Source organism: Tupaia chinensis, unplaced genomic scaffold (genome assembly GCF_000334495.1).
Source record: "Tupaia chinensis unplaced genomic scaffold, TupChi_1.0 Scaffold145592_1, whole genome shotgun sequence".
NCBI lineage: Eukaryota > Metazoa > Chordata > Mammalia > Scandentia > Tupaiidae > Tupaia > Tupaia belangeri.
Window position 1 is genome coordinate 1,912,420 of NW_006205449.1, and position 27,593 is coordinate 1,940,012.

The 27,593-nt window shown below is 36.4% G+C and overlaps 1 protein-coding gene across 1 annotated transcript in view; it reads right to left on the reverse strand.

Annotated features, from left to right (window-relative positions):
- Nucleotides 1-24,440, reverse strand: part of CUNH18orf63 (chromosome unknown C18orf63 homolog) — a 40,586-nt gene extending 16,146 nt beyond the window's left edge. Inside the window, exons 1-10 of the mRNA XM_027768126.1 lie at nt 24,307-24,440; nt 21,371-21,449; nt 18,776-18,832; nt 14,537-14,648; nt 13,928-13,969; nt 11,942-12,018; nt 8,645-8,754; nt 4,077-4,173; nt 3,880-3,965; nt 1,315-1,498 (exon numbers count right to left, since the gene is read on the reverse strand). Of these exons, the coding sequence (XP_027623927.1) occupies nt 1,315-1,498; nt 3,880-3,965; nt 4,077-4,173; nt 8,645-8,754; nt 11,942-12,018; nt 13,928-13,969; nt 14,537-14,648; nt 18,776-18,832; nt 21,371-21,449; nt 24,307-24,440 (978 nt within the window). The remainder of the gene's footprint in view (nt 1-1,314; nt 1,499-3,879; nt 3,966-4,076; nt 4,174-8,644; nt 8,755-11,941; nt 12,019-13,927; nt 13,970-14,536; nt 14,649-18,775; nt 18,833-21,370; nt 21,450-24,306) is intronic.
- Nucleotides 24,441-27,593: the final 3,153 nt, after the last annotated feature.

The following is a 27,593-nucleotide window of genomic DNA, read 5'->3' on the forward strand; positions in this document are numbered from 1 at the left end:
GAGGTTTTTGCTATAGGGAGTGTGTGCTCGCCAGACAGACAGAGACAGACAGAGAGACAGAAAGCAAGAAATCACCCCCCAGGGGGGATGGCCACGCTTTAATCCCTTCTCCTCTGTTCTCCTCTTGGGATCTTGGGCATGCACGCACACGCGCCCGGCATGAGTTTTAAGCCACTGGGTCCGGGACTTGAACCGCGGTTGACTATGTGGGAGTCCAGTGACAGCCATTACGCTAACCGCTGGTCCCCCGGCGTGAGTTTTAAGCCACCGGGTCCAGGATGCGAACCATGGTTGACTACATGGGAGTTCAGCAACATAGTCATTACACTAACTGCTGGTCCCCAGATATGGTTTATTACCTGTTGGTGATGACATGTATAGTATTCTCAACTGGACTGGTCTGAGAAGTACTTCATGTTTGCTAAAGTCTTTTTACAAATAAAATGATAAATAGTGATTGACAGTTTAAAAAAATAATTGGGATAATAATTGGGAAAAAATGAAAAACTTGTGGATGATCAAATGGGGGATTTTAATGTCTGTATATTGACTGATATGCATGGTATTTATTCTGGAAAAAGAAATGTAATACACTGTGAAGTTATATGTGATTCAATGTAATATAATAAATAAATAAATAAATGAATCACGAAATTAGATATTAAAAATGCAGAGGGGAAAATGCCAACAGGAAACCTCTTCCTTCCTGAAAGTGTCCAGACTTATTAAAAAATCAAACTTGGGAGTCAGATTTCAAGGTAAATCTTCTACCTCTTGTTTGGACAAACTCTGAAGTATAGGCCAATCCCCAAATGGTTGTTTCTTCTTTAATGTGTTCATCAGTGGATACCAGTTATACTAATTTCTTAATTAAATCAGCTAAGAGCCAGACACTGGCCCACTATATTCCTCCTACTGCAGGAGTCACACTAGATTCTGAGCAGTTGCATAAAAGCCCCCCACTTATGACTTAGTGAGAAGGCATCTCACCTTCCATTCAACTGAGCTTGTACTGACAGCACAGTCTCTCCAAATAAATTCCCTTATAAAATTCCTTCTTTTTAATCAAACTCATTTTTATCCTTGATGTGAGTGAAAATTTCAATAAACTACTACTATAATTTGAAATACAATAATAACAACAATGACAATGACAAGTTAAGTACAATAATGACATCAAATAGTGTAAAGGAAATATAGAATGGAGAGAAGAATTACTGCATGATGGATTGGGTATATCATTACAGAAAACAAGAGATTCAAGTAAGACAAGTGATAAGATGTCTTAAGAGGACAGGACAAGAAATCTCTTACCTGTATTTGAGGTTTAATTAGTTCTTGAGTGTGGTAGCATGGTTTATTTGTCATCTTTATGGGAAATCCACATATATGAGGCAGTTTAGACTTTAAGTCTGCAAGAAAACTTTTCAATACGTTTTCCAAGTTTACTCTTGGAAAGAACTGTATGGGTTGACTTCTGATGCAACTGAGAGGGTAACTGAACAATGTTAAAGAACAATGTCAAATAATTTAGTACATAAGTGATAAAAATTTATATGGAATTTAAAAAATTAAAATAGCAATCTTAAAAAGGCACACATACAGGGTTAGGTGATGCTATGGTGGTGGCACTGCTGACCCACACAGGAGAGGTCCCGGGTTTGTGTCCCAGGACCTCCATGTACATGCTGGGTACATGCTTGTACGCCAGTGATCTGGGCTCACTGAGACAAGGGATGGATTGTGCTATGAGGAACTTGGAGGCACATGTCTTTCTGTAAGTTTAAAGAGAAAAAAGCACACATAGATTCTAACTATTTCTTTGTTTTGCTTATCCAGTTCTATCTAACACTAAAAAGCATGGTTTCTCACGAGGATCTTCATTCTATTTTAGCATTCACAATAAAAATAATTTATTATGTCCTTATAAGACTTTCTAATTGGACTGGCAAAGTAAGATATAGCCAAAATGATTATAGAGAGAATATATTATTACATTACTGATAGGGAGAATATATTATGACATTAAAGATTATAAAATAAATATAATAAACAATAAATAATCTGTAGCTCTAAAAACAGCAAAAAATTCAGTACAGAAAAACATCACATATAGATTGTATTCAGGTGGCAAAGCAGTTTTTTAGAGAAAAGCAATTACTGTTTTTGTTGAAAAATATTCTGAATACTTGGAATAATATTTTGGCATTTACTGAAGGGAAATAACTGAAACAGAAGGGACTTCAAAAAGGTCTTAGAAAAGTACAATTAAATTATGAGTTTATTTTGGTGCAAAAGTGGTGAAACCCATGTATAGTTTTCATGATACACATTTTCCATAAACTTTTTGAAGACTCTTCATCAGGTTGTTTTATCATTAAGATTTGGGTTAGAAATGTAGAATGCAGAAAGAGAACACTATAACCTTCTCTACTTTCACCATTTTAAAAACTCTAGCAGGTTAGAATACAAAAAGAGATGGGAGTGACAAAATCAGTTAATCTAATTAATACATAAGAGTTTTAACCTGACTACCTGTGTTGTATCATGTGTAGACTTTAACAACTATTATTAAGAAAAATGCCTTTTTTGTGGGTTGAGTCCCAGACCCAGAGGTTTAAAAACACACTGTGCATGTGTGTGTGCATGCCCCAAATCCTGAGAGGAGAATGGAGAAGAAGAGATTGTGTCATCCTTAGAGAAGAATGGAGAAGGAATTGTGGCATAGTCATCACCACTGAGGGGTAATGTCTCACTTTCTCTCATTCTCACTCTCTCTCTGGTGAGTGCACATGCCCTATAACCCCTCCAACCCCCCGCAAAAGAAAGACATTATTTTAAAAAGAGATGAAAAGGACATCTTTTTAATTGCCAGAGGGCAAGTATGTGCACAAAAGATAAATTGCAAGAGAGAGAGAGAGAGAAAGAAAAAGCACTCTCCAGGACCAGCAGTTGTCGTAATGGCTGTCACTGGACTCCCATGTAGTGAACCGTGGTTCCAGTCCTGGACTCAGTGGCCTAACCTCATGCTGGGTGCAGGTGTAGGTGAGTGCATGTCCAAGTTCCTGAGAGGAGAATGGAGGAGAAGGGATTGCAGTGTGGCCATCCCCCCTGGGGGGTGATTTCTCACTTTCTATCTCTCTGACATAATTTTCCAAAAGGAAAAATCTTTGTTAAACAACCTATTACTTATATTCAGTACTTTGAATAATATCAAAATTGCCACTAGAGGGAGCTCTTGTCTAAGGAATTAAATGATTGTTTTCTTTCTATTAGGAAACATGTAAATTTTTTTTATTTTAAATTTGCCTTCGTTCTCTAAATTGTTGAGATAGTGTTTATGGAAAACAATTACATGCTATAATGATATAAACAGATTGAATGTATAAAAAATTAAAAAATATATTATTCTTATTAAGTCCATCCTTAAATAAAAATAGTGGAAAATTCTAAGCAAAGCCACTAACAGGCAGATTAGTAAAGGAAAAAGCAGTTTTATTTAGACAGAAGTTAAAAATGATGATGAGGGATCAGCAGTTAGCATAATGGCTATGTCACTGGACTCCCACATAGTTGACCGCGGTTCGAGTCCCAGACCCGGTGGCTTAAAACTCACGCCTGGCGCGTGTGCGTGCGTGCCCAAAATCCCGAGAGGAGATGGAGAAGGGATTGTGGCGTGGCCATCCCCCCTGGGGGGGGTGATTTATTGCTTTCTGTCTCTCTCTCTCTGTCTAGCGAGCGCACGTGCCCTATAGCAAAAACCTCTCCAAGAAAAAAATAAAATTTAAAAAAAAAAAGATGATGATATGGGTGGGACCATATTGTAAGTGGCATAAGGTGGGCAGAGAACATCTGCTCTAAATGGTGTGTAAAGGATATGTGAAGGTTCTTTCTCCAATCATTCTGAAGTAGATGCTGCAGTATATTTTAACATTCCCATAATCTTGTGGAAGTTTATAGCCATACTAAAAATTAAACACAACATTAGAAACATCTTGAGTAAAGCTAAATTTAGGTTAAATTGTAAGAAACAAAATTAAATACCTTCTAATATAATGTATAATCCAATTCCTTACCAGGTCATCCCAATGCATCTGGAAATCTTCATATGAATGAAAAGGACAATCAGGGGGTATGGCATTAAGAATGCTTATTATCTGTCCCATTTTCATACTATGAGAAATGAGAGTTGGTAAGACATTATGAACTAATGATTAAATATAGTTTGATAAGTGAACTATGTGATTTAGAATGTGTTCAGAAAAATTTAGTAACTATCGTACTGTCCACATATAAGTAATAGTTTCCTCTCAGTTTCAAACATACATTGTATTATGTCTTGTGTAGTTTTAGATGCCAAGTAAAAATTATACATATTTATCATGTATAACATGGTGTTTTGAAATATGTACATATTGTGGAATGGCTAAATAAAGGTAATTAATAAAATAATTACCTCATATGTAATTTTTATGGCAAGAACACTTAAAATCTACTCTTTTAGTGATATTCAATAATACATTGTTATTAAGTATAGTCACCTTGTTGCAAAATAGAACTTTTGCAAATTCCTCTATCTGAAATTTTGTGTCCTTTGACCAATATCTCCCTGATACAAACCTTCTGCTCTAACTGCTGGTAATAAATATCTCATTCTGTTTCTTAGTTCAACATTTCTAGATTCCATACATGAGATCATGCAGTATTTGTGTTTCTGTACCTGGCTTATTTCACTTAACATAATGTCCTCCACGAAGTTTATGTGAAAAATGATAGGATTTCTCTCTCTTTTTTTTTTTAAGCCTGAATACTACTCCATTGTGTATATATACAATTTCTTTTCCATTCAACCAGTGAGAGAACACTTATAGTGATTCCCTATCTTGGCTATTCTGAATAATGCTGCAGTGAACATGGCAGTGTAGATGTCTCTTCTACATACTGACTTCCTTTGGGTATATTCCCAGTAGTGGGATTGCTGCATCATATGGCAGTTCTATTTTTTATTTTTTGAGGAGCCTGCATACTATTCTTTATAATGACTGTACTAATTTACATCCTACCAACAATGTGCAAGGGTTCTCTATCTCCTCATCGACACTTAATATTTCTCATATTTTTTGTAATAGCCACTGTAACAGATATGATATATATCTCATTGTGGTTTTAATTTGCATTTCCTTGATGATTAGTGATGCTGAACATTTTTCCCTATACCTGTTGGCCATTTGTATGTTTCCTTTTGAGAAATATTTATTTATACCTTTGCCCATTTGCAGATCAGGTTGTTTTCTTGCTATTGAGTTATCTGAGTTCTTTAGGCATTTTGTATACTAATCCTTTATCAGATGTATAGTTTGCAAATTCCATTCTCTAGGCTGTATGTTTACTCTATTTGTTTCCTTTGCTGTACAGAATATTTTTAATTGAATCTAATCTAATTTGTCCATTTTCATTTTAGATGTCTGTGCTTTTGGGGTAATAGCCAGGAAGTCACTGCCCAGACTAATGTCAAGAAGCTTTTCCCATACATTTCTTTTCATTGTTTTACATTTTAACTAACATCTGTGTTTAAGTCTTTAATCTATCTTGAATTGATGTTTGCATATGGTGTGAGATAAGGGTCTAATTTCATTCTTCAGCATGTGACTATTCAGTTTTCTCAAATGTAATTTATTGAAGAGACCACTCTTTATCCATTATGTGTTCTTAGCCCTTTGTTGAAAATCTTGACCACAAATGTATGGATTTATTTTGAGCTTTTTTTTTTTTTTTTTTTTTTGGAGAGGTTTTTGCTATAGGGCGCATGCGCTTGCCAAAAAGACAGGAAAGACAGAGACAGAGAGAGACAGAAAGCGAGAAATTACCCCCTGGGGAGATGACCACACTACAATCCCTTCTCCTCCATTCTCCTCTTGGGATCCTGGGCACCCACACACACGTGCCCGGCATAAGTTTAAGCCACCGGGTCTAGGAGTCCAACCGTGGTGAACTACATGGGAGTCCAGCAACATTATGCCAACTGCCGGTCCCTATTCTGAGTTTCTTATTCTGACCCATTGGTTTATGCATCTGTTTTTATACCAATAACATACTATAGCTTTATAGGATATGTTGGTATTAGAGAGTATGAGGTCTCTAGACTTCTTTTTGCACAAGATTGCTTTGGCTGTTTGTTTTTATTGCCAGAGGGTATATGTGTTTTCGTGCGCAAGCTACCAATAGGGCATAATAATCTTGCATTTCCTCCATTTTCCCGTCCCATCAGGATTTTGAACATCCACGTGCACAGGCTCAGTGTGTTTTTCAAGATGCCCAGACCAGGATTCAAAACATGATTGGTCATGTGAGACCTATCTCCCTTAACCACTAGGCACAAGGCCAGCCCACTTTGGCTATTTTGGTCATTTGTAGTTCCATACAAATTTTAGAATTGTTTTTATTTCTGTGAAAAAAAAATCATTAGAATTTTGATAGGTATTGCATTGAATCTGTAGATTACTAGGCATTAGAGATTTTAACAATACTAATTCTTCTAATCCATGAATGCTAGATATCTCTCCATTTATTTGTATTTTCTTCAGAATAATTCCTCAATATTTTATAGTTTTCAGTACAAAGGGGTTTCACCTGTTTACTTGAATTTTATTTTTTATAGCTATTATGAATGAGGTTGTTCAGTTAATTTCTTTTTTGAATAAGTTGCTGCTGGGGCATGGTGGCGCCCGCCCTATGGCAAAAATCTATGGAGGCTGGAGGATTGCGGCATCGAGTCCATCTCCCTCTCTCTCTGTCTCTCTCAATAAGTTGCTGCTAATATATAGAAATGCTGCTAATTTTTATATGTTGGTTTTGTATACTACAGCTTTACTGAATTTGTTTACTGGTTCTAACAGTTATTTGGTGAAATCTTTTTTTAAGAGATTTTTTCTATAGGGCGAGTGCACCTCCAGAGAGACAGAGACAGAGAGAGAGAAAGTGAGAAATACCTCCCAGGGGGAATGGTCATGAGGCAACACCTTCTCCTCTATTCGCCTCTCAGGATTTTTGCTGTGCATGCATACACACCCGGCATGAGTTTCATGCCACCAGGTCCAGGACTCAAACTGTGGTCAACCACATGGGAGTCCAGAACCTTAATCCCTATACCACTTGCTGGGCTCCTTGGAATATTTAGGGTGTTCTATATAAAGATGATATCATCTGCAAAAAAAAAAAAAATTAACTTCTTCCTTTCCAACTTGGATGGTCTACTTTCTCTTGCCTCAGTTCTCTGACTGATTTCTAGTACTATGTTGAGTAGAAGTGGTGAGAATAAGTATCCTTGTCTTGTTCCTGATCTTGGAGGAAAAGCATTAAAATTTTCACTGCTGAGTATAACATTACCTGTGAGTTTGTTATATATAACCTTTATTTATATTAAATATTAACAACTGGAATTGTTAGGAAAAACTAAATTGAATTGGTGTAATGCAGCAATTACAAACACAAAATAATGATTAATAAATTTTGCTACGCACAGCTATGTCTGGTAAATGTCAGACTTAAGGGAAAAGTCCATTAAGAGTTTAATTAATTAGATCCAGAATGTGGCCAGGTGGTTAAGATAACTGGATACTACACGGCTGACTGTATGGTTCAAGTTCTAGACCCAGTGACTTGTAAGCTATGCTGGGTACATATGTGTGCATGCCTAAAATCTCAAGAGGAAGGAGACATACAGGAGGAGGGATTGTAGTATGACCATGCCCCATGAAGGATGCTTTCTTGCTTTCTCTTTCTCTCTCTCTCTGATGAGCACATGAGCCCTCTATCATTTTTTTGTAAAGAAGAAAAATAGAGTTTGATGAAGTAGAGTCAAATGTAACTCTCTATCTCTTTCCCATTTTAATGATTGAATTATTATGTATAAGCTACTACTGAGGTAATAAAGTTCTTTTTGCCAAACAAATTAAAATTTCATTCCAATAGTGCTGTTTATATAACAAATAATTTTTTCCCAAAGACAGTACAAACTTAAAATTCAGCTCAGATAAAATTAAAATGAATCATTAATATGTTATGATATTATTATAAAATTTGTCATTTAAAATGAGGACTCTTGGGAACCAGCAGTTAGCGTAATGGCTATGTCGCTGGACTCCCACTTAATCGACCGCGGTTCGCATCCCGGACCCGGTGGCTTAAAACTCATGCTGGGCGCGTGTGCGTGCGTGCCCAAGATCCAGAGAGGAGAATGGAGGAGAAGGGATTGCGGCGTGACCATCCCCCCCTGGGCGGTGATTTCTCGCTTTCTGTCTTCATGTCTCTCTCTGTCTGTCTGGCGAGCGCATGTGCCCTATAGCGAAAATCTCTCCAAAAAAATAAATAAATAAATAAAATAAATAAAATGAGGACTCTAGAAATTTTACTTTTTCAAACTAAAGCTAATGTAAAGGTATAATAAAATTATTTTAGTAATTTGATAATTTATGGCTTCTGTAAGTATGAAAATACTGTTTCAATATCGTTCTAAAGTTATTATTCAATTTTTAAAATTCACCAAAATTGTTTATACTTTTGCACATATCAATGTTAAGGAAGTAAAATAAGAGAAAATTAATATGTTTTTAACCCAACTTAGATATGGAAATTGAAATCTCACCTTGGCAAAACATAGCACCAGTTGTTTAAAATGGAATGTTTCTCAATGACAGCATTCTTCTTGGTATAAAAATCCTTTATAATATTTTGAAAAATATCAAACTCTTTGAGCTTTTAATAGAATAAGATTTCGATGCATAAGTCCCCAAAGAATTTTGCAAAGAAAAAAAGGCATCAAAAAAAGTATCTATATCTATCTATTATACACACACACACACACACACACACACACACACACAGAGTTGGTTTTAAATTAGTTTCAAAGATTTAAATTACATTGAATCATGCATAACCACTTTATATGAGTAATTAATGTTTCAGTTCACCCTGCTTCCCCTCTATGGACTATATCAACTATTTCACGTTTTACCTCTTATCATCCAAACTGAAACTCTTATTTTGTATTTATTTCAACTGTTTTTCAGGGTTTTCGATTATGTAAATTTGTATGAAGTTAAATCACTTCCTAAGGAATTACATAAATAAAGCTCCTTAACTCAATTTTTGACTTTTTAAAAAATTTGACTTAAAGAGTTATATTCCATACATTCTCTTTTTATATCCCCTTTCCACTTCCTAGAATGCTTTCTTCCCTCTTTCTTAGGTTCCCTACCAATAGGGCATTTACTCTTGTAGGTAGCCAACATGAGCTTGCTGGTAGCCAACAAGAGCTTGCCACTTAAAATTAGTCAAAGACATAGACTTTAAAGGGGCTGAAAAATTAAAATATTAATTGGTAAAAGGACACTAGATTAAAATTATAGAGAATAATTCATTAAGTCTTATCTTCCTTTTAATTTGTCACCATAGCATTTTTCGGGAAACAATGTTGTAACCTTATTGGCTAGTACTTTTCAAGGAACTCCAGCTAAACTGACCAACTTTCTCATGTCGGTCTGCCTCACAGAGCATCAAGTTTTTACCACTGCACCACCTCCCACCTCCCAAATGCTGCACAACCTTGGCCCCTCAAATGTTTGTAGTTTACATATACCTAGTTTGAGTTTATATGCTTCTGCGTATTTTATACACTATTAAGAGACTCAAGCTAATTGCTGCACGGAGCTCCACGGTACTTGTATCTTTGTTTATACTAGTCTTTCTCAACACAAATTATTCAAGGATTGGCAAACTACCCTGCTGTTCATCATACACCCCGAGAGTTTTACCCCCTTGTATTTATTGACTTAGCAAATATTGATAAAGTATTCTTATGCTACCAATACCACACTGATAAGCAGATACTTAATAAATTTTATTCCCTCCTTAAAATGCCAATCTAATAAATTTGGATATTATATTCTCTAGGCAATGTTGACATGCTAGAGATACATAAATGGGAACCTTTGTTTTAGGAAGAGAACTCTGTTAACACTGTGAGGAGGAATTAAGAGAGTATATTAGAAGGGAAAGGCTAGACCCAAGAAGGCCAAAATGGAGATTAGCTCAATAGTACAGAAAAAAGAGAGGGATCTAAATTAGATCAATGGAAATGAGACAGAGAAAAGCCAATCTCAGAGACCAAGGTAAGCTATTAAAGACTGCTTGTATAGTAGAACTACCAAGGATAACTCTGAAGTCTCTAGGTAGGTGCTATGGTCTGGGTATGATTTGTTCCCCAAATGTTCATGTGCAGAAAAGTTTGTTTCCCAATGTAATGGTGTTGAGAGGTATGGCACCTTTAGGTGGTGAGGTCTGATAGGCAGCGAGTGCATCATGGGACAGTGCCCTCAAGGATAGGTTAGTGATGTCTTTCTGGAGAGAGTGAGTCCTGGCTGTCTCAGGAATGGGTTGGCTAGTATGATAGTAGGTTATTATAAAAGTGAGATGACTGCCTATGGGTCTCTCTTTGCATATGCCAATTTCTCTCTCTGCTTGTCATCATGTTGTGACACAGGACCAGGTACCAGACTCATGCTTTTGGACTTCCTAGCCACTGGAACTGTGATCTCTATTCTTGATAAATCACTCAGTCTCAGATATTTCTGTTCAGCAAAATAAAAAGACCAAATCAATAGACAATTCATTGGCTGTTTGTGCTGGTAACCAAAAGTGTCAATACAAAGGAGAAACAGCTTTGGGGTGGGGAGGATGATAAATAAATATATTCCATTTTAGACAGAATTGATTCTGAGTGCCATTAGTACATTCATGTAACAGTATCTGAGAGAGAACAGATAAGTTGCAACTACATGAGAAAACTGGAAGATACTAGTTTATTTCCTCAAGCTACTTGAATGGATAAGTTTGTGAAGAGCAAGAAAGGGGGGCTGAAAAGTGGAACCCTAAGAAATAGTAATATTTAAAATAATAAGATAAAGAACAACTATGAATGAACAGTAGGAGATTCTGAACAAAAAAGTTTCAGAGAATTTTAAAAAGGAGATCATTTCAAGAAGGAAAAGTGAAAAATAGTGCAAATATTTCCAAAATTTTAAATATAAATTTCCTTAGATATTGCCTTTTCCTTGGAATTCCTAAAGTAATAGTTCCTGCAAAACTCTTGCTTACTACCTTTATGACATAGAGCAAATTACTTAACTGCCTGACCCTCAATTTGTTTATGAATAAAATAACAACACTATCTATCAATTTTGAACTTCTAATATGAGCCAGGTGCTGTACTAAGCATTTAACTGTACTTGAATATTCATGTGTAGAAAAACGATGCATAAGAAATGCTATCAGAATGCCAAGGACAGGGTGACTGTTACATTCAGTATGAGCTAAAACAGTGCTTTTAATATCTACAGAGGAAAGAAGAGGTAAGAAGTAGGTTCTGAGGCAGTATAAAGTTGTCAAAGAGTCTCAGATGCCACCTAAAAAGTTTTTTTTTTTTTAAGTCTATTTATTTCATGAGAGAGAGAAAAAAGAGAGACAACCCTGACAGGGCCATAACAGACCACAGTCCCTCCCCCAATCTCCCTGCCAGCCAGGATTAGGGCTGTATCCATGGGCATGCCCAGTGTGGTCAGGTCAGCTGTGATCTGAACTGGCCTCCTGTGTGGTTCCAGTATTGCATGGTGGCACCCTACTGTCTGGGGCATGGCAACTGGGTCTTGATGTGATCTTTGAACAAGGGAATAATATAAAACCTGTGCTATAATAGAATATTTTCTTTAGGGAAATAGAACAATATAAATATGTTAAGCATTTAATAATATGGACATTTATAGTAAAAACTTCTCTGTTAGGCTTTATGTCAAACAGTAAAACCTAATAGCATGTTAATAATAATAACAAGTATATTAAGTATATACTAAATACAGTAAATTATAGAAATTGGAATATGTGGTACCTCAGGTGGTGGCAGTCTGATTGTACAAGCTTCTATACTTAAACAAACCTGAGTTTCTGTTACATTGATGTCTAAGACTGAAAATAAAATATTGAACTGTAAACTGTCTGGAATCATTACTCCATCCTATCAAATAAAGTATTTTTTGTAACAAAGAAATTTCTTTATTCAAGTCAGCAACTAAGAGCAGAATTTTTTCCACAATGGTGAGATTTAAATAATTTTACCATATAATATTTGACAGTCTACAGATGAGACATCTGAAAGAAGACAAAGATACAAAGCAGTATGGATATGTGTGAGGTGGGGAAGGGTCATAGGGCAGGGCTACAGTAGGAAAAATGAGATGTCCTACAGTTTAAGAGAAAACCCAGTAAATACTTTATACAAGCCTGACATCTATTATGTATAGATTTCTCCTGAAAAGGTATTATACCATGCTTCTGACTTGAGTGTTTTACTAATAAAAATCCTCAAATATACTGACAGATAAATTCCAGAACTCCTAGAGCCCTGCATCCTCTACCTTGTTTTTCATAAATAAAGCTACTTCTGACAAGTGACTTTGGCAAGGGGTAGCACTTAATGAAAGCATAATGGTATTGGTAATGTTTCTTGGTTACAGGAATATATTTAGTTTGTGAAAACTTGATAAGTTATACAATTTGTGAGTTTTGCTGTAGTTTACTACCCTTCAATAAAATCTTAAAAAATTTAATTTTGTTCTCCTGAAGTTATCTCTAATCCTTACAGCTATAGTCCCATGATAGTGTTTGGGATGAAACTAAATCCAGATGATGAATATATTCATCCAAAGCTAGAGCCCGGGGACTGCACTGCAGGGCACATGATGGAGAGTCCAGTTAGATGCAGTTGTTGTGGATTACAGATGTTAGGTCAGGATTTTAAGGCTATGTCCCCAAAGTGGGGAAAGCTACTGTGACTGATTAATAATGTGCACTGTGGGTGCAGGATTCCCACATGTCTGCTATCTCTGGACTGCTGGTTGGGGACCTGTCTACCAGTAATACAGCCATGCAAATAAATGACAGAATTAGATTGGATCATATAGTAAATTACATACTTTAGATCATTATTTATGGAAAAAAATGAATCACACACAGTCTTCTTATAAGAAATAAAGCTTTAACTCATCAGTACTAAGTGTTTTTTTAATGCCAGAGGACATGTGCATGAGAAAGAGAAAGCACTCTCCAATGGAGCTTGTCATGCTGCAATTCTTTTCCTCTAATTCCTCATCCTGACAGTATCTTGGGCACACGCATGCATGCCTGGCATGAACCTAGTTGACCATGTGGGATGTGGCTTCTTCTGAGTAGAGAAAAACTGCTATATCTTGGGACTGGCCCAGTACTAAAGAACTTTTTTTGGGGGGGAGGGAGATTTTTGCTATAGGGTGTGTGCACTTGCCAGAAAGACAGAGAGAGACAGAGAGACAGAGAGACAGAAAGCGGGAAATCACCCCCCAGAGGGGATGGCCACGTCACAATCCCTTCTCCTCCATTCTCCTCTCGGTATCTTGGGCATGCACACACACATGCCCTGCGTGAGTTTAAGCCACCAGATCTGGGACTCGAACCGCTGTCAACTACAGTGAGTCTAGCAACATAGCCATTACGCTAACTGCTGGTCCTAAGAACTTTTGATGTTATGATTCTGGAAGCAATATATTATAATTGTCTGCAGAATTCAACTCCATCACAATAATAATTTTGTTTAAGTAAATAAAACAAAAATATAGATTTTTTTCTAATTAAGATGAATAACTGTTTTCTTATACAGGTAGAATTTGTATTGGAACCAGATGTGATTTCTCAGGCAAAATTCCGACTACAGTATTATCTGATCAAATTTGGACATAAATAATCATCACTATTGTAAAACTCAGTGATCTAGAACATTGCTCTATCAACAACTGTTAATTATATTAATGTTTTGTATATTGACTTGTACATTTCTACTTACCAACAGCATTTTGTTTTCCCATATGAGAAAGAAAATCTCTTCCTTAAAAAATAGGATATGTCATATTATTATAATTCATAATTGTGCTTGATAAATATAATCTTTTTATATGAAATTATCAAAATTAAGGAAAATGCTTTAAGATATGATTATTATATAAAGGAATATCTGATGATACTTAGAGGGAAAAAATATAGTCACTCAAAGTTTCTCTTCAATTCAAAAAACAGAAAAACACAATCTTTCTCTCAAATATTTACTTACTGCTATAAAAAACTTAGAAAATAGACCTCATCAAAAATTTAAAATAGACTCGGTTCCAACAACAATGGCTATTTTTGTTCATTTTATCATAGTATTTCATAACCTGTATTTCTTTTTCTTTAAGTATCAGATATATAATAAAATTTAAATATCGGCAGGCCTGTGGATATAATCTCAAAGTAACAAGATGACATTTATGTTGTTGTGGGATTGTTTGAGAATGCTTATTTGGGCTATTTTAAGGACTATTCTCAAGAAATAATATATTTTGAAATTAAAAACAGATGCACAAAATAGAAATAATCTGGTCAGAAAGTTCCAATTATCTGAAAGAGGTAAAGTTACCTTGTACCAAGAGATGGCCAGCTCTATGCCAGTCTGGAGCAAGTTTTGCCATGAATGAATAGGAAAGGCAGTTTTGAAGAATTATAGGAATTATTCTTTGTGGAGCCTCCATCTAAAAATATTAAAAGAAAAAATTGGGGCAAATTTAACAGCAATTTCTGTGTCTCTATAAATTCATAGGGAGATGGCTAGATGCTTAAGATGAACTCCAACAAGCTGGACTCATTTGGGTAAAAGTTATGGTCATTGATAAAACTAATCTGATCTGGTTCTAAAGATACAGAAGTGTCAAAAAATACTTGTGTCAAAACCACTACTACTGGGAACCAGCAGTTAGCGTAATGGCTATGTCGCTGGACTCCCACGTAGTCGACCGCGGTTCATGTCCCGGACCCGGTGGCTTAAAACTCATGCCGGGCACGTGTGTGTGTGTGCCCAAGATCCCGAGAGGAGAATGGAGGAGAAGGGATTGCGGCGTGACCATCCCCCCTGGGGGGTGATTTCTCGCTTTCTGTCTCTATGTCTCTCTCTGTCTGTCTGGCGAGCACACGCGCCCTACAGTGAAAATCTCTCCAAAAAAACAAAACAAAACAAAACAAAAACCACTACTACTGTAATACTGTCATGGTCAAATTCTATCTGCTTCAATGACCCTGTAAGATTAAATTTTGAGAGTGCCTATGCTAAAACCTTCACTGTTATTTTATATTCTGCTCCACACAGAAGGACTCAGACCAGATGATCTTGTAATATTTTTCATTATTGTTTATTCTAGTTCAACATCATAAAATGATTAAATATTTACATGAGCACACATGCAATGAGCAGAGTATCTATTTGTACAGAATTTTAAAAATCAGGACTTTGACTTCTTACCAATGAATAATAGAAACCAGATTTATCTTTCTACTTGAAATGTCTGAAAAACTAGAAAGTTATATAACAATGGTCCATAAGATACTGGCCATCAGGCAACAAAGAAAAGTGATCACCAAAAGATAGGACACCAAGAAGATAGGTCCTCTGATTGTCCACTCTACTGATTACAGAGGATTTCCCAGCTATTGTGCAAGGAGGAGGAATCCAGGAAGAGTCCATGCTGTCCCTGAATTGAGGAGACAGGGCTGAGAGTCCAGAAAGGCTAGGGAATCTAGAGTTTTCAAGGCAAAGTACTGGAGAGGAAAGAGATGCACAGAGAGAAAATTCAGGAGATATGTGAGAGCCCCTTTGGAGTATTCAACTGGGGATGAGTCAACACATGTATGTGAGGAAACTACCCAAACAGAAGAAAGAACCAAGGTTGCTTGTTATAGAATATCCTTGAAACAGAGTCCAGAAAAAAAGGCTGTCATTGACTCTCCCAGAAAAGCATGCAGAAAAGTGAGAGGGCTGAGAACAGTTTCCCAATATTGTCTGCCTTTCCTCCCATCATCCTTGTAGCATTTTGTCTTTTCGGTAATATTTCCATGACACAATTGAATACTCTTGACAGGCGATGTAACCAGATATGTTGAATTTGTCTTATAGAGAATTTAATTAAGGCTACTATCAACAGGACTACGATCAGCAGGATGAGTTCAACCTCCACTGTTGTCTTTGATCGTGGATGGCCCCAGGGGCCCAGGCAGAAGCAGCTGAACATGTCCCATAAACCAACAGAGCCTACCTTAGAAAGTTAGGTGGTTCTTTACTTCCATATTGATTTTCTCTTTGGTCTAATGAATTAATCCAGATATAGCAGGATGTATCAGGACAGAGAGTCTTGACATGCAAGGAGGAAATCTGGGGTAATTCTATCATTTTATAACTATTTTCACTGGTGAACTGAAGGATTGCAAGACAAAGAAGGTGTCCTTTATCCCTTAAGCTATAGTTAGGGATGAACTTTATACACCTTTTTTGTCTGAGCAACTCCCATGGTGCAAGAAGTGCATGAACAACAAATCAGTCCTTTAGGAATCTCCCACAAATAACCAAGGATAGTTTCATTTTGGAGATATCTCTACAGTTGTCCCAGGACTGCTGGGAAAGAACTTCAAAGAGAAATAGACAAATTTATAATTACAGGTAGAGATTTTAATATTTGTCTCTCAATAACTGATATAAGTAACAGAAAATAAGTGAGAATAGATTTAACATGATTAACCAATGCAACCTGATTAATACTTATGGAATACCTGACATGATAGCAGAATACACATGGATAAAGTATTTACTAAGACAGATCACATGTTGGAACATAAGTCTCAATAAATTTAAAAAGACTCAAGTTTACTGAACACGTCCTCTAACAATTAAATTAGACATCTATAGCAGAGAGTTCCTTAAGAAATCCCAAATACATGCTACTTAACAATGGAGATAAACTCCAAGGCATGTGCCATTGTGTGATTTTGTCACTGTACAAATATCATGGAGTGTATTTATACAACTGAGATGATATAACCTACTACACAGCTCAGCTATCTGGAATAGCCTACTATAATCTTATGGGACCCCCATCATATATGCAGTCCGTCACTGACTAAAATGTTCTGAGGTACATGACTATATTTCAAAATGATATAATAAATTTCTAAATAACCCATAGTTTAAAGAAAAAATCAAATGAAAATTAGAAAGTATTTGTAATTGAGGCGAATAAAACAAAACATATAATTAAGAGGAAATGTTTAACACCTAATGTTTTTATATTTTAAAACAAGAAATTTCTTCAATCAGCCTTAAAAACTTCTACTTTAAAAAAACTAGAGCAAACTAAACCCAAATTAAGTGAAAGATAATACAGAACAAAAGGAAAATAAATGGAATTAATTCCATTATTTTACAGAGAAATTCAATAAAACCAAAAGCTTATTTTTTGAGGAGACCAGTAAGGTTACTAGATCTCTAGCCAGACTGATCAGGGAGGAGAACAAAGGAGATATACATTACCAATATCAGGAAAAGAGAGGTGCTATCACTACAGATTCGATAGACATGAAAAATAGCGGTACTATAAGCAACTTAGATGATCGAAGATTTATCTCAGCAAAATGACTTAACCCAAATCCCTCTTCATTGCTCTTAAAAAATTCTGTTCTGAGGGCCAGCAAGTGGCGTGGTGGTTAAAGGCGCTGGACTCCCACATGGCCAACTGTGGTTCAAGTCCTGGACCTGGTGGCTTGGTTTCTCATTTTCCCTCTCTTTCTCTGTCTCTCTCTAATAAAACTGGAAAATAATGATAAATAAAATAATTCTTAAAAAAAAATCTGTTCTGGGACCAGCAGATGGCAAAATGGCTACGTCGCTGAACTCCCATGTAGCCGACCATGGTTTGAGTTCCAGACCCGGAGGTTTAAACTCATGCCAGGCGCGTGTGTGTGCGTGCCCAAGATCCCGAGAGGATAATGGAGGAGAAGGAATTGTGGTGTGGCCATCCCCCCTGGGGGGTGGTTTCTCGCTTTCTGTCTCTCTGTCTCTGTCTGTCTTTCTGGCAAGGGCATGTGCCCTATAGAAAAAACCTCTCCAAGAAAAAAAATATTCTGTTCTTGCACAGATTGTGACTAATGGCTAAAACCAGCCTTGAGTTTATTCAAAGATTTCTCAGGTAACTGCAAGCAATTCTAGATATTATTGAAACTTTATCATCTTCCTGGAATCTAAAAGTGGCATCTCATCTTGGAGAGGACCAGAAACCTAAATGTCTAGAACCTACTAGACCTAGGAACACTGGCCACAGCAATGCCTAGACAGGCAGCTAAATAATCAATGATACTTCAGGGTGACATGTAGAAGCATGAAGCAAGCTCTAGCTATGGCCTCATGACTTGATGAACTGAAAGCAGGGGAAGGCTCATCACCATGTATTCTTTTTCTTCACTGCTAAGATGCTCATCACCATGCACAGTATACCTTTTAGTGTCTTCTTTCTCCATTATCAGCCAGCCATATGACTGTGGAGAGTAATTTCATCTCTCTGAGTTTCATCTTCTTCATCTGTAGAAATGGGAAGATTCGCTTCTTTGAAGATGTATATGGTAAATGAGATAACGCCACATGATATGGCTGCAATAAAGTATTGAACAACAACAAAAAGCCTCTCCCTATTTTCTATACTCAAGATAAACAAAATAACTATTTAGAAAAAAAGTTGATTTTTTTTTCACATGCAACACTCCAGTTTTTTGTTTGCTAACAAAAGAAGTTGAATACACAGAAATATAAACATTTGAAATTATTATCCTTTTAAAAATTTACCTTAGCTCCATATTTTTCAATATAGGCATTAAGTTTTCCAGCTTTATAAAATGGTATCTATAACAAAAATCCACATTTGTAAAGGGTTTAGCAAATATATAATTAAATAATGTAATATACAAAGATTTTAAATATTATATAGCAGAAGACACAAAATCAGCCTATCATCCCAGCAGCCTCTATGCCTTAGAAAAATGATCATTATCACCTTGAACTAGAACCTACAGGCACATTCTCAAAGTGTGGAAAACATTTCTGGGAGTTACAGACCACCATATAAATAAAAGGATCCATAAATTTCATACAATTAATTAATTTATCCTTTAATAAGACAATAAATTTTTAGACATAAGAAAATGGACATAAATGCAAAATCAAGTTTAAAAAGTCTAAGTATTCCAGCTCTCTAACGAGAGAAGTAGGAATTACAGGAAGATTTTATTTTTTAATCTAAAACAGACTGGCCAGAGTTTATGAGGGTATAGAAAAATAGAGTCTTCCATACACTGATTGTTAAAAGGTAATCCAGTATAAGCTTTTCAGAAATCAGTTCAGTAGTTTCTGGGTTATAGTTAAAATGTGCTGCAATCTTCCTTCTAAAAATGTAACCCACAGGAATAAGCAGCCAAATAAAAATGATATAATTTCAGCAATGCTTTCTGAAGCACTGCTTCTGAAGCATTGTTTGTAGTAGAAAAGTAGAAACTCAGATGCGCATTAGGAAATATTGTGATATACCTGTAAAGTGGAATACCTCACAGCCTTAATGACCAGGAAGATTTATGCACTGACATGAAAACATGTCCAGGAGACATTGTTAAAGGGGAAATAAAGGCAGGCTTCAAAGTAGTGGATATAATAATATCATTTTCTTTAAATAGTCTTATAAATTTTTTATAGAATACCTTTATAAGAGAGCAAAATATATATAGTAAATGGCTACTTTCTTCTTATTATTCCTATTAAGATTAGAATAGTTGAGTTTACTAGAACTCTAAAATTAAATCTTTTTTGTTCCATAAAGATTTTCAGGTAGAAAAGAGAGGCAAATAAGAGATATTAGTCTACTTATTCACCAATGACTGGTCTTTCTTAAAAACTATAAAGATAGGAGAATATAAAAGGCATACAACAAAGACCTAACAAAAATAAAAGAACTGAATGGTTGGAGGACTTATCAGCATTGTTAACAAATGTTGATTTAACTGGATTCTGAGGAATTAAAATCTTAGAGGAATGAGATTTTCAGAAAGATTTTTGACAAAAGCCTCAGGACGATAAGATTTTCATAAACATTTTTGGCATTTCATTTTCATTCCCAGGAATATATAGCATTGGAAAATATGTTAGTAGTTCTTGTCAAAAACATGCATCACATTACCATCAAATCAAGGATATTACCACATACATCTTTTCTATCAGAAAACTTCATATTCTTATGTTTGTCAAGGACTTCCTTCCTAAGCCCCTCCCACTTACCCCCCTTTCCATTGTTCACGGCTATAGAGCCTAGTTCTTATTCCATTGAGTGTAATTTCTTTTTTTATGGTGTAGCAAAGTGGGGAGTTTATTAAAGGAGAGGGAAGGAAAAACAGTGCTCCCAAAAAGGGAGGAGTCCTGGAAAATGGGTTGGCAAGGAAGAACTGTGGTGAGGGGTTTTTATTTGGGTTAGGAAGGGCTTTGTCCAGACTTGGTCTAGGTGGAACTTGTGCATCCATTCTCCTCCTGGTGGGGTGGGTTGCCTGCTGAATGAGTACAATTATTTTCCTAATTTTGGAGTGGGTACCAAGGTCAGGAGATTCTTCGTGTAGAAGCTTCAGGTCATGAAAACCAGTATCTTACCTTCTTCCTGGAATTTGTTGGGGCATGGAAAAAGCCTGTGTTAAGACTAGGTCATACTGCCTAGGTCGATCACTGAACCATCAGTGCCTCCGTCTCAAAACTTAGCCATTTTGTGATTCCATTTTGGGCCCATACCCCAACTATATTTTTATGGTCCCTGTCTACTACCTCATTCCCCACTCTGCAGAGGAATTCCTAACTGCTGTTAGGGGCACAAGGGTTAAAGACCATTCTGACTTCTTGCTGAAACTGGGTGATGATGGGGGAGAGGAGGCAGTAGTTAAGGATCCTCTACCCGAGGTCTATCTAGAGGCCCATCCTACAAGTCATGAGTATAAAAATTTTAAAATAAAAATTTCAAATTAAAAGAAACACTGGCCTAAGTTCCTTAAAATTGGTTGGATATTTGTTGAAATGAGGAAATTCTTCCTTAACGTCAAGTGTAACTCTAACAAAATAAAATACGATAAAAGTTATTAAGACATGTTTTCTTAAAAATTATACTGTAACATGGTTTATTCTTAATGATCTTTATCTTAGCAGTTTTGAATATTAAATTATAATGGAATCATAAAAAATGGATTTTAAATATCAGACATGTCAAAATTAATCTGTTAATAGTTTAATCAAACTACAACACAGTATGATTCATCCTCATAAGTCACTTTAAATTTCAGTTCTAATACCTAAATACTGTTTATCATTATTGTTCCCAATAATTGGTAATATTTTATAAAATGTTAAAATACTAACCGCCATAATCACCCAAATTTGGTTTAATGTTCCAGGCACAGGTGATGTAAGAATATCTTGATACAAAAATAGCAATTGCCTGTGGAGATGAAATGTATTAATTTCAAAGTGAACTTGTTCACTGTCTGTGTTTTTGCTTTGTTGAAACATTTAGAAAATTTGCTTAGTTAAAATTCTAAGTTTCTCTAAATTAAAGATTATGTTACACACTTATGTTTCTTTCACCATGCTTAACATGGAAACTTGAACATTGCAGAGTCTGACCCAATATTTGAATCAACAGAACTATGGGTAGCGCAGTGTTAGCACAGTTAAAACCACAAGGGCAGTTCCTAGGTTTACATCCTGGGACGTCCCTGAGTATGCCAGGGCTCTGTGTTCCAGGCTGGCTGAAGCTGGAGGCGAATTGTGGTAAAAGAATCCTGTTTGCAGTGCCTGTCTCTTTCTCTCTGTATCTCTCTCTCTTAAAAAAAAAAAAAAAAAAAAAAGATGAATAAGCATTTAAAAATATATAATAAAAAGAGAGAGAATTATGGGCCAGCTGCCATGGTAGATTTGTAACATAGTGCTCCTCAATGTTGAAAACAATGGGAAGGTCCCAGATTCACATCCTGAGGTCTTCCTGTACACACTGGGGACACAGAAGTGTGTCTGTGATTCTGGTGGCCTTAGGCTATGGGTGAATCATGATGTGAAGATTCTGTTAGGGGTACCTGTCTCCTTCTCTGTCTCTCTATCCATTGGAAGAAATAGATAAAATTAAAAAATGGAGAATCATGAAGTTTTAAAACACACTGATATTACTGTGGAAACCTGTCCCTGTATCTAAGTGTGCCAACGTCTTTCATCTGTGAACTTAAATTTCTCTTCTAAGACTCCATTTCTGTCCTAAGTATGTATGTATGTATGTGTGTGTGTATATATTAAAGATGTTTAAATACACTGAGGAACCTCTCTTTTGACTAATTTCTTCCACTTCCTTCCTCCCCCCCACCCCGCCCCAAACTGGTGAGTAGGGAGCACTGGAAGCAAAAGTCTAAGGATTCAGCTGCCAGTGAAGGTATAAACTACTTCAAAATTAGTACTAGTTGCTAGATTCATTTCCTTCTAAAAAGAAATTCTTCCCAATCCATGTCAAGTAGGTAGCAGTTTTAGCTTAGTTAACAGCCAAATAAATTCAAAATAAAAATTATGACAATTCAAATGACTATTTACACAATTTTGTTGTAATTCTGTTTCAAAGGTCAAGGAAAAGATAAGAAAACACAAAAGATAATACAGTTAAAACTCTGAACATTTTTAACATCATAAGTCATAAAAAAAAAAGGAAAAACTACCATGAGTACATATATTACATATATAAGGTCGCCTCAAAAAACAAGATGGGCCAACATTTGTTGGGATCCAGAAGGCTTCAATTCAAGGGTAAGAACAGAATATTTCACTTATAGTTTTCTAGCTATTTCAATATTTCCAAAGCAGTTCATAGGTAAGTTCTCAATAGGTAATATCAAGTTACCCCTTAGCAGGAATTGTACAGGCTCCCTTATTTACTTGAGTGGAAATGAAGAGAAGAGTTTTGTAAATAGGAAGAACATGGAGACATCCCCAAATTATCTTCCTTATGTTATTTATTTATTAAGCCTCTGCAATCTTACAGGTGCTTATGCACTGAGAAATTAATCTTGTCATGTATTTTATGAGTCATCCTCTGAGTGCCTCAAACAATGTAAGGGACTGATACATGGTATGTCCTTAGTAATCATGAAATTATAGTTGAAGTTTCAACTAAGTTATATTTCAAAGACTACCTCAGGCCAGATATTTTGATAGTTCTTAGAGAAATAATCTTGAGCATTTTATAGTAATTTGAAAATTAAGAAACTATACTAATCTAAAATACTTAGAGTATTTATTATTTTTTTAATTTAATTTCCTTTTAGACATTCAATCATGCTATTTAGCTTACAAAGGGAATATTTCAACATGTGAACATTTCTCCCTAGTCCAGTTGACAAAACTATAAAATTATCTTCAACAGATAATACCACATTTCTTTGTCCCATTAATGCTTTGCCTCTCTATTTTTCTTCTAAATGTCCTTCCTCAGACTCTACTCTTTCACACACACTATATCTGGTATTCACTTCCATTTACTGTGTTTCTATATCCTTTACTAAGTTTCAGTCATAGAGTGCGGACACTCGGTATGTACTGAGTGGGGACATACAATGTCTCTCCTTCTAAGTGATCCATAAACAGTAGTTACTCAACAAATATTTATTAGTTAGTGTCTCTAAGTTTGGTGGAGCTTGGCTTTTTAAATTCATGAATATGTGTAGAGATTTAAAATTCTTAAAACACACTTAAGAATCATTTCCCTTCTCTCTCTCTCTCCCAAGCGAGTGCATGCACCCCATGGAGAAAACAAAAGCAAAACAAAACAAAAAACATGTAAGAAGTTATAAAAGTAAAAATTCAACATTTAAATATTCTACCTCAAGGATTTTAAATCCCTCCTTAAATGTAATCCAACATACTTGGTCGAAACAAAATTGAGTCCTTTACTTTAAAATTATATACAGGGCTAACCAGTTAAGGCCGCTGGATCCCACATGGCCAACTGTGCAGTCCAAGTTTTGGACCCAGCAACTTGAAAAATACACTGAATGCATACACATGGGTGCCCAAAATCCTGAGAAGAGGACAGAGAAGGGTTGTAGTGTGGCCATCCTCCAGAATGAGGGGAGGGTGCATAATTTCTTACTTTCCCTCTCTATCTCTCTCTCACTAGTGAGCACATGTGCCCTATAGCAAAAGTTCAAAAAATTATATACACAGATTGAGTGAATGAGTGTTTTGTTTTAAATAATTCTAAAACAGCTCTTACAGGTCTTAAACGTTTAAAAAGACTTAGGTACAAAATGTAGTATTACCTGCACATCTTCATTTGTGTACTCCTAACCTCAGTATCTGCCACCCCATTACTCAGTATTATCCTGATAGCACAGAGTTTGCGTAAATCTGGAAGCGTGAGGAAGAACAATGACTGCTGCCTAGAATCATTCATGTTTTCTTGTTCACTGAATATCTTTGCAATGAAGCCTTTAAAAACAAGCAGCAATAAAGATAGTAAACTACCTTATCAATTGTTTCAGTACCAACTCAGCACATATTTGATATTTTATTAGAATTAGGTAATAAAAATAAAATTAGTTAGCAAACTTTTGCAGTTAAATATCACTTACATTTTACCTTTAAGGTTTTCTAGTGGTTTCTAGGATTTTCTGGCATAAGTCTTATTAAGATTTAGTTCATTTAACATAATTCATCTATTTAAAGTGTACAATTTTATGTTTTTTACTATATTCACAAAATTTTTTGACCATATTGTAATAAGTTTTAGAATATTTTCACCACCCCAAAAGATAATATAGAATTTTAAATGTGCAATTCTATAAGAGTAGAATAATTTGAGTATAAATAAGACGAACACCAGCTAATGTTTATTAAATGCCTACCCTGCTATTGCATTAGATAAGTTTTTACTATATTATTTTTATTTAACAAATTGTTTTTTACAATTCCTGGCTATTCCTGTTTCTTTTTTTTCTCCAGGAAAATAAAATCTTTCCTATGACAATAACAATAATTTGAAAGTGAAAACGTGCTTCTGTTGTTTCAGATCTCCTTGAAGTACTTTCACATTGAGAGATTATTTCTCGTTTTACATGAAAGAAAATCATCTCTAAATTGTTACCTAGTTTCTTATTCTACTAAATTATCTGGCTTTAAAACTTCTTGGGACACATTTTACAGATCATAATGCACAGAGCATACTTTAATTTCTATATTATATATTGGGTTGTCAGAAAAGTCATGACATAGAAAAACAGAAAAAAAAGTCATTACTTTTCCAACAATCCAATATTACAGAAAAGATACCTGTAACAGTAAAGCAGCCTACTGAAGGTCAAATACTGCAACAGTCATAAATATGAGGGAACTTCACAAAGTTTGTGGAAAATGGAACTATAGTAACCAGCAGTTGGCATAATGGCTATGTCACTGAGCTCCCAAGTAGTCGACCGCAGTTTGAGTCCCAGACCTGGTGGCTTAAAGTCACGCCAGGTGCATGAGCATGCATGCCTGATCCCTAGGGGAGAATGGAGGAGAAGGGATTGTGGCATGGCCATTCCCCCCCCCCCGGGGGGGTGATTTATTGCTTTGTCTCTCTCTTTCTGGTGAGCGCACATGCCCTATAGCAAAAACCTCTCTAAAAACAAACAAACAAACAAAAAGGGAACTATAGTTAAGAGTTTATTTTGGTGCTAGAAATAGTTGACATCCATGCATAGTTTTTTCATAATGTGCATTCCCATGAACTTTTCGAAGAGCTCTACGTCATGAAGAAGCCTTGGATTCTGATTCTATAAACTTTTTGTTATCAGTATGTTTTCTATCTTCAGGAAGAAAAGTTATCACATATTATTAGTCCAGGAATCTGGAGTGAGACCAGTCCCGAGTCTGATGACAGGAATGAACACATTTGTAATGTATTTGAGGAAGGCTAAAAACAAACTTTTGACTCCAAATCCATCTCTGTCACTTAAGAACCACAGTATTTGAAATTTTCATCACTGGAGAACCATTTGGTTCTTTCAAAGACAGGATTCTTATAGTGGTTAACACAAATTCACACAAGGCATTGATGTTTAATCAATATAAATTCTGATATCATTAAAGATAAAAAATATTTCTTCTCTGATTTTATGCTCTCTTCTATAAAAAATGATTTCTTTTGTGAAAAGTAAACTAAAAAAAAGTACAAAGTGCCAAGGCAAACACAATTTACCTCAACATTTTAATCACTTCATCTGAAATGTTTTAGTATAGGACATCGATAATGAACAAGGCAAAATATAGCTTGGGTCCAGGCTATATTGTATATTTTTAAACAAAATAGGTCAACAACATGGGTAAAAGCCTGGAACTTGTTTCTAAAACATATTTAACACAAATGATTTTCCATCTATATTTCCCTTAAATATCTTTTTTTTTTTTTTTTGGAGAGGTTTTTGCTATAGGGCACATGCACTCACCAGAGAGAGAGAGACATAGAGACAGAAAGTGAGAAATCACCCCCCAGGAGGGATGGTCACGCCGCAATCCCTTCTCCTCCATTCTCCTCTCAGGATCCTGGGCATGCACGCACACGCGCACGGTGTGAATTTTAAGCCACCGGGTCCAGGATACGAACCGTGGTCAACTACGTGGGAGTCCAGCGACATAGCCATTACGCTAACTGCTGATTCCCTCCTTTAAATATCTTATGACAGGGGTTTAAATTCAAATCACTAAGAATTCCTGTGAGCAGTCCTCCTCTTCCTTGTCCTTCTCAGACTGAGCGCAAAGTTGTATGGAAACAACATCGACCTGTTCAGGAAAAAGCAATCATTTGTTTGTTATGAGAATTACCTTAAATACATATTTTTAAAAACTGTAACTTGTAAAACCTGCAAGTTCAAAAAGAAGTTCTGTTTATTTTCTTTGCTAGATTGTATAAGAACTATACTGTAAAGCTCAAAACCTAGGCCAAATCTTTTTTTATTGTGTGTGTGAGAGAGCGAGAGAGAGAGAGCGAGAGAGAGACTTGCTGTAGGACATGGGCCCTTGCCCGAGAGACATTAGGCGAGAAATCACCCCTCCCCCGCATGGCCACACCGCAATCCCTTTTCCTGAGATTTTGGGAACGCATGCCCAGGGCCTGAGTTGTAGGACTCTGGTCCTGGATTTGAACTACGGCTGACTACGGGGGAGCCCAGCAACGTAACCATTACGCCATCTGCTGGGCCCTGAGTATGATTTTTTTTTTTTTAACTGTAAAAGCCACGCCTCTGGAGAAGCTGCTGCCTCTGGCGCCAGTGCACCAGGCTTTCCTGGTCCTGAGGAAAGAGCTGGATAGACACCGGCTAGGTGACCCCCTGGCTCCGCCCGGGCTCCCTCAGCCAGAGGCCTCTCCGGCCGGCTGGGTCCAGCAGGCCACGCATGGCCGCCGCTCACCCCTGCGGGAACTTCAGTCCAACTTTGCTCGCCTCAAATCCTTGTTGGCGGCCCTCAGAGATTCCCTCACCCAGCGTGCTCCCGGCCTGCCCCGCGCGCTGTGCTCCCGGCCTGCCCCGAGCCGCCTGCTCCCGGCCTGCCCCGCGCCACCTGCTCCCGG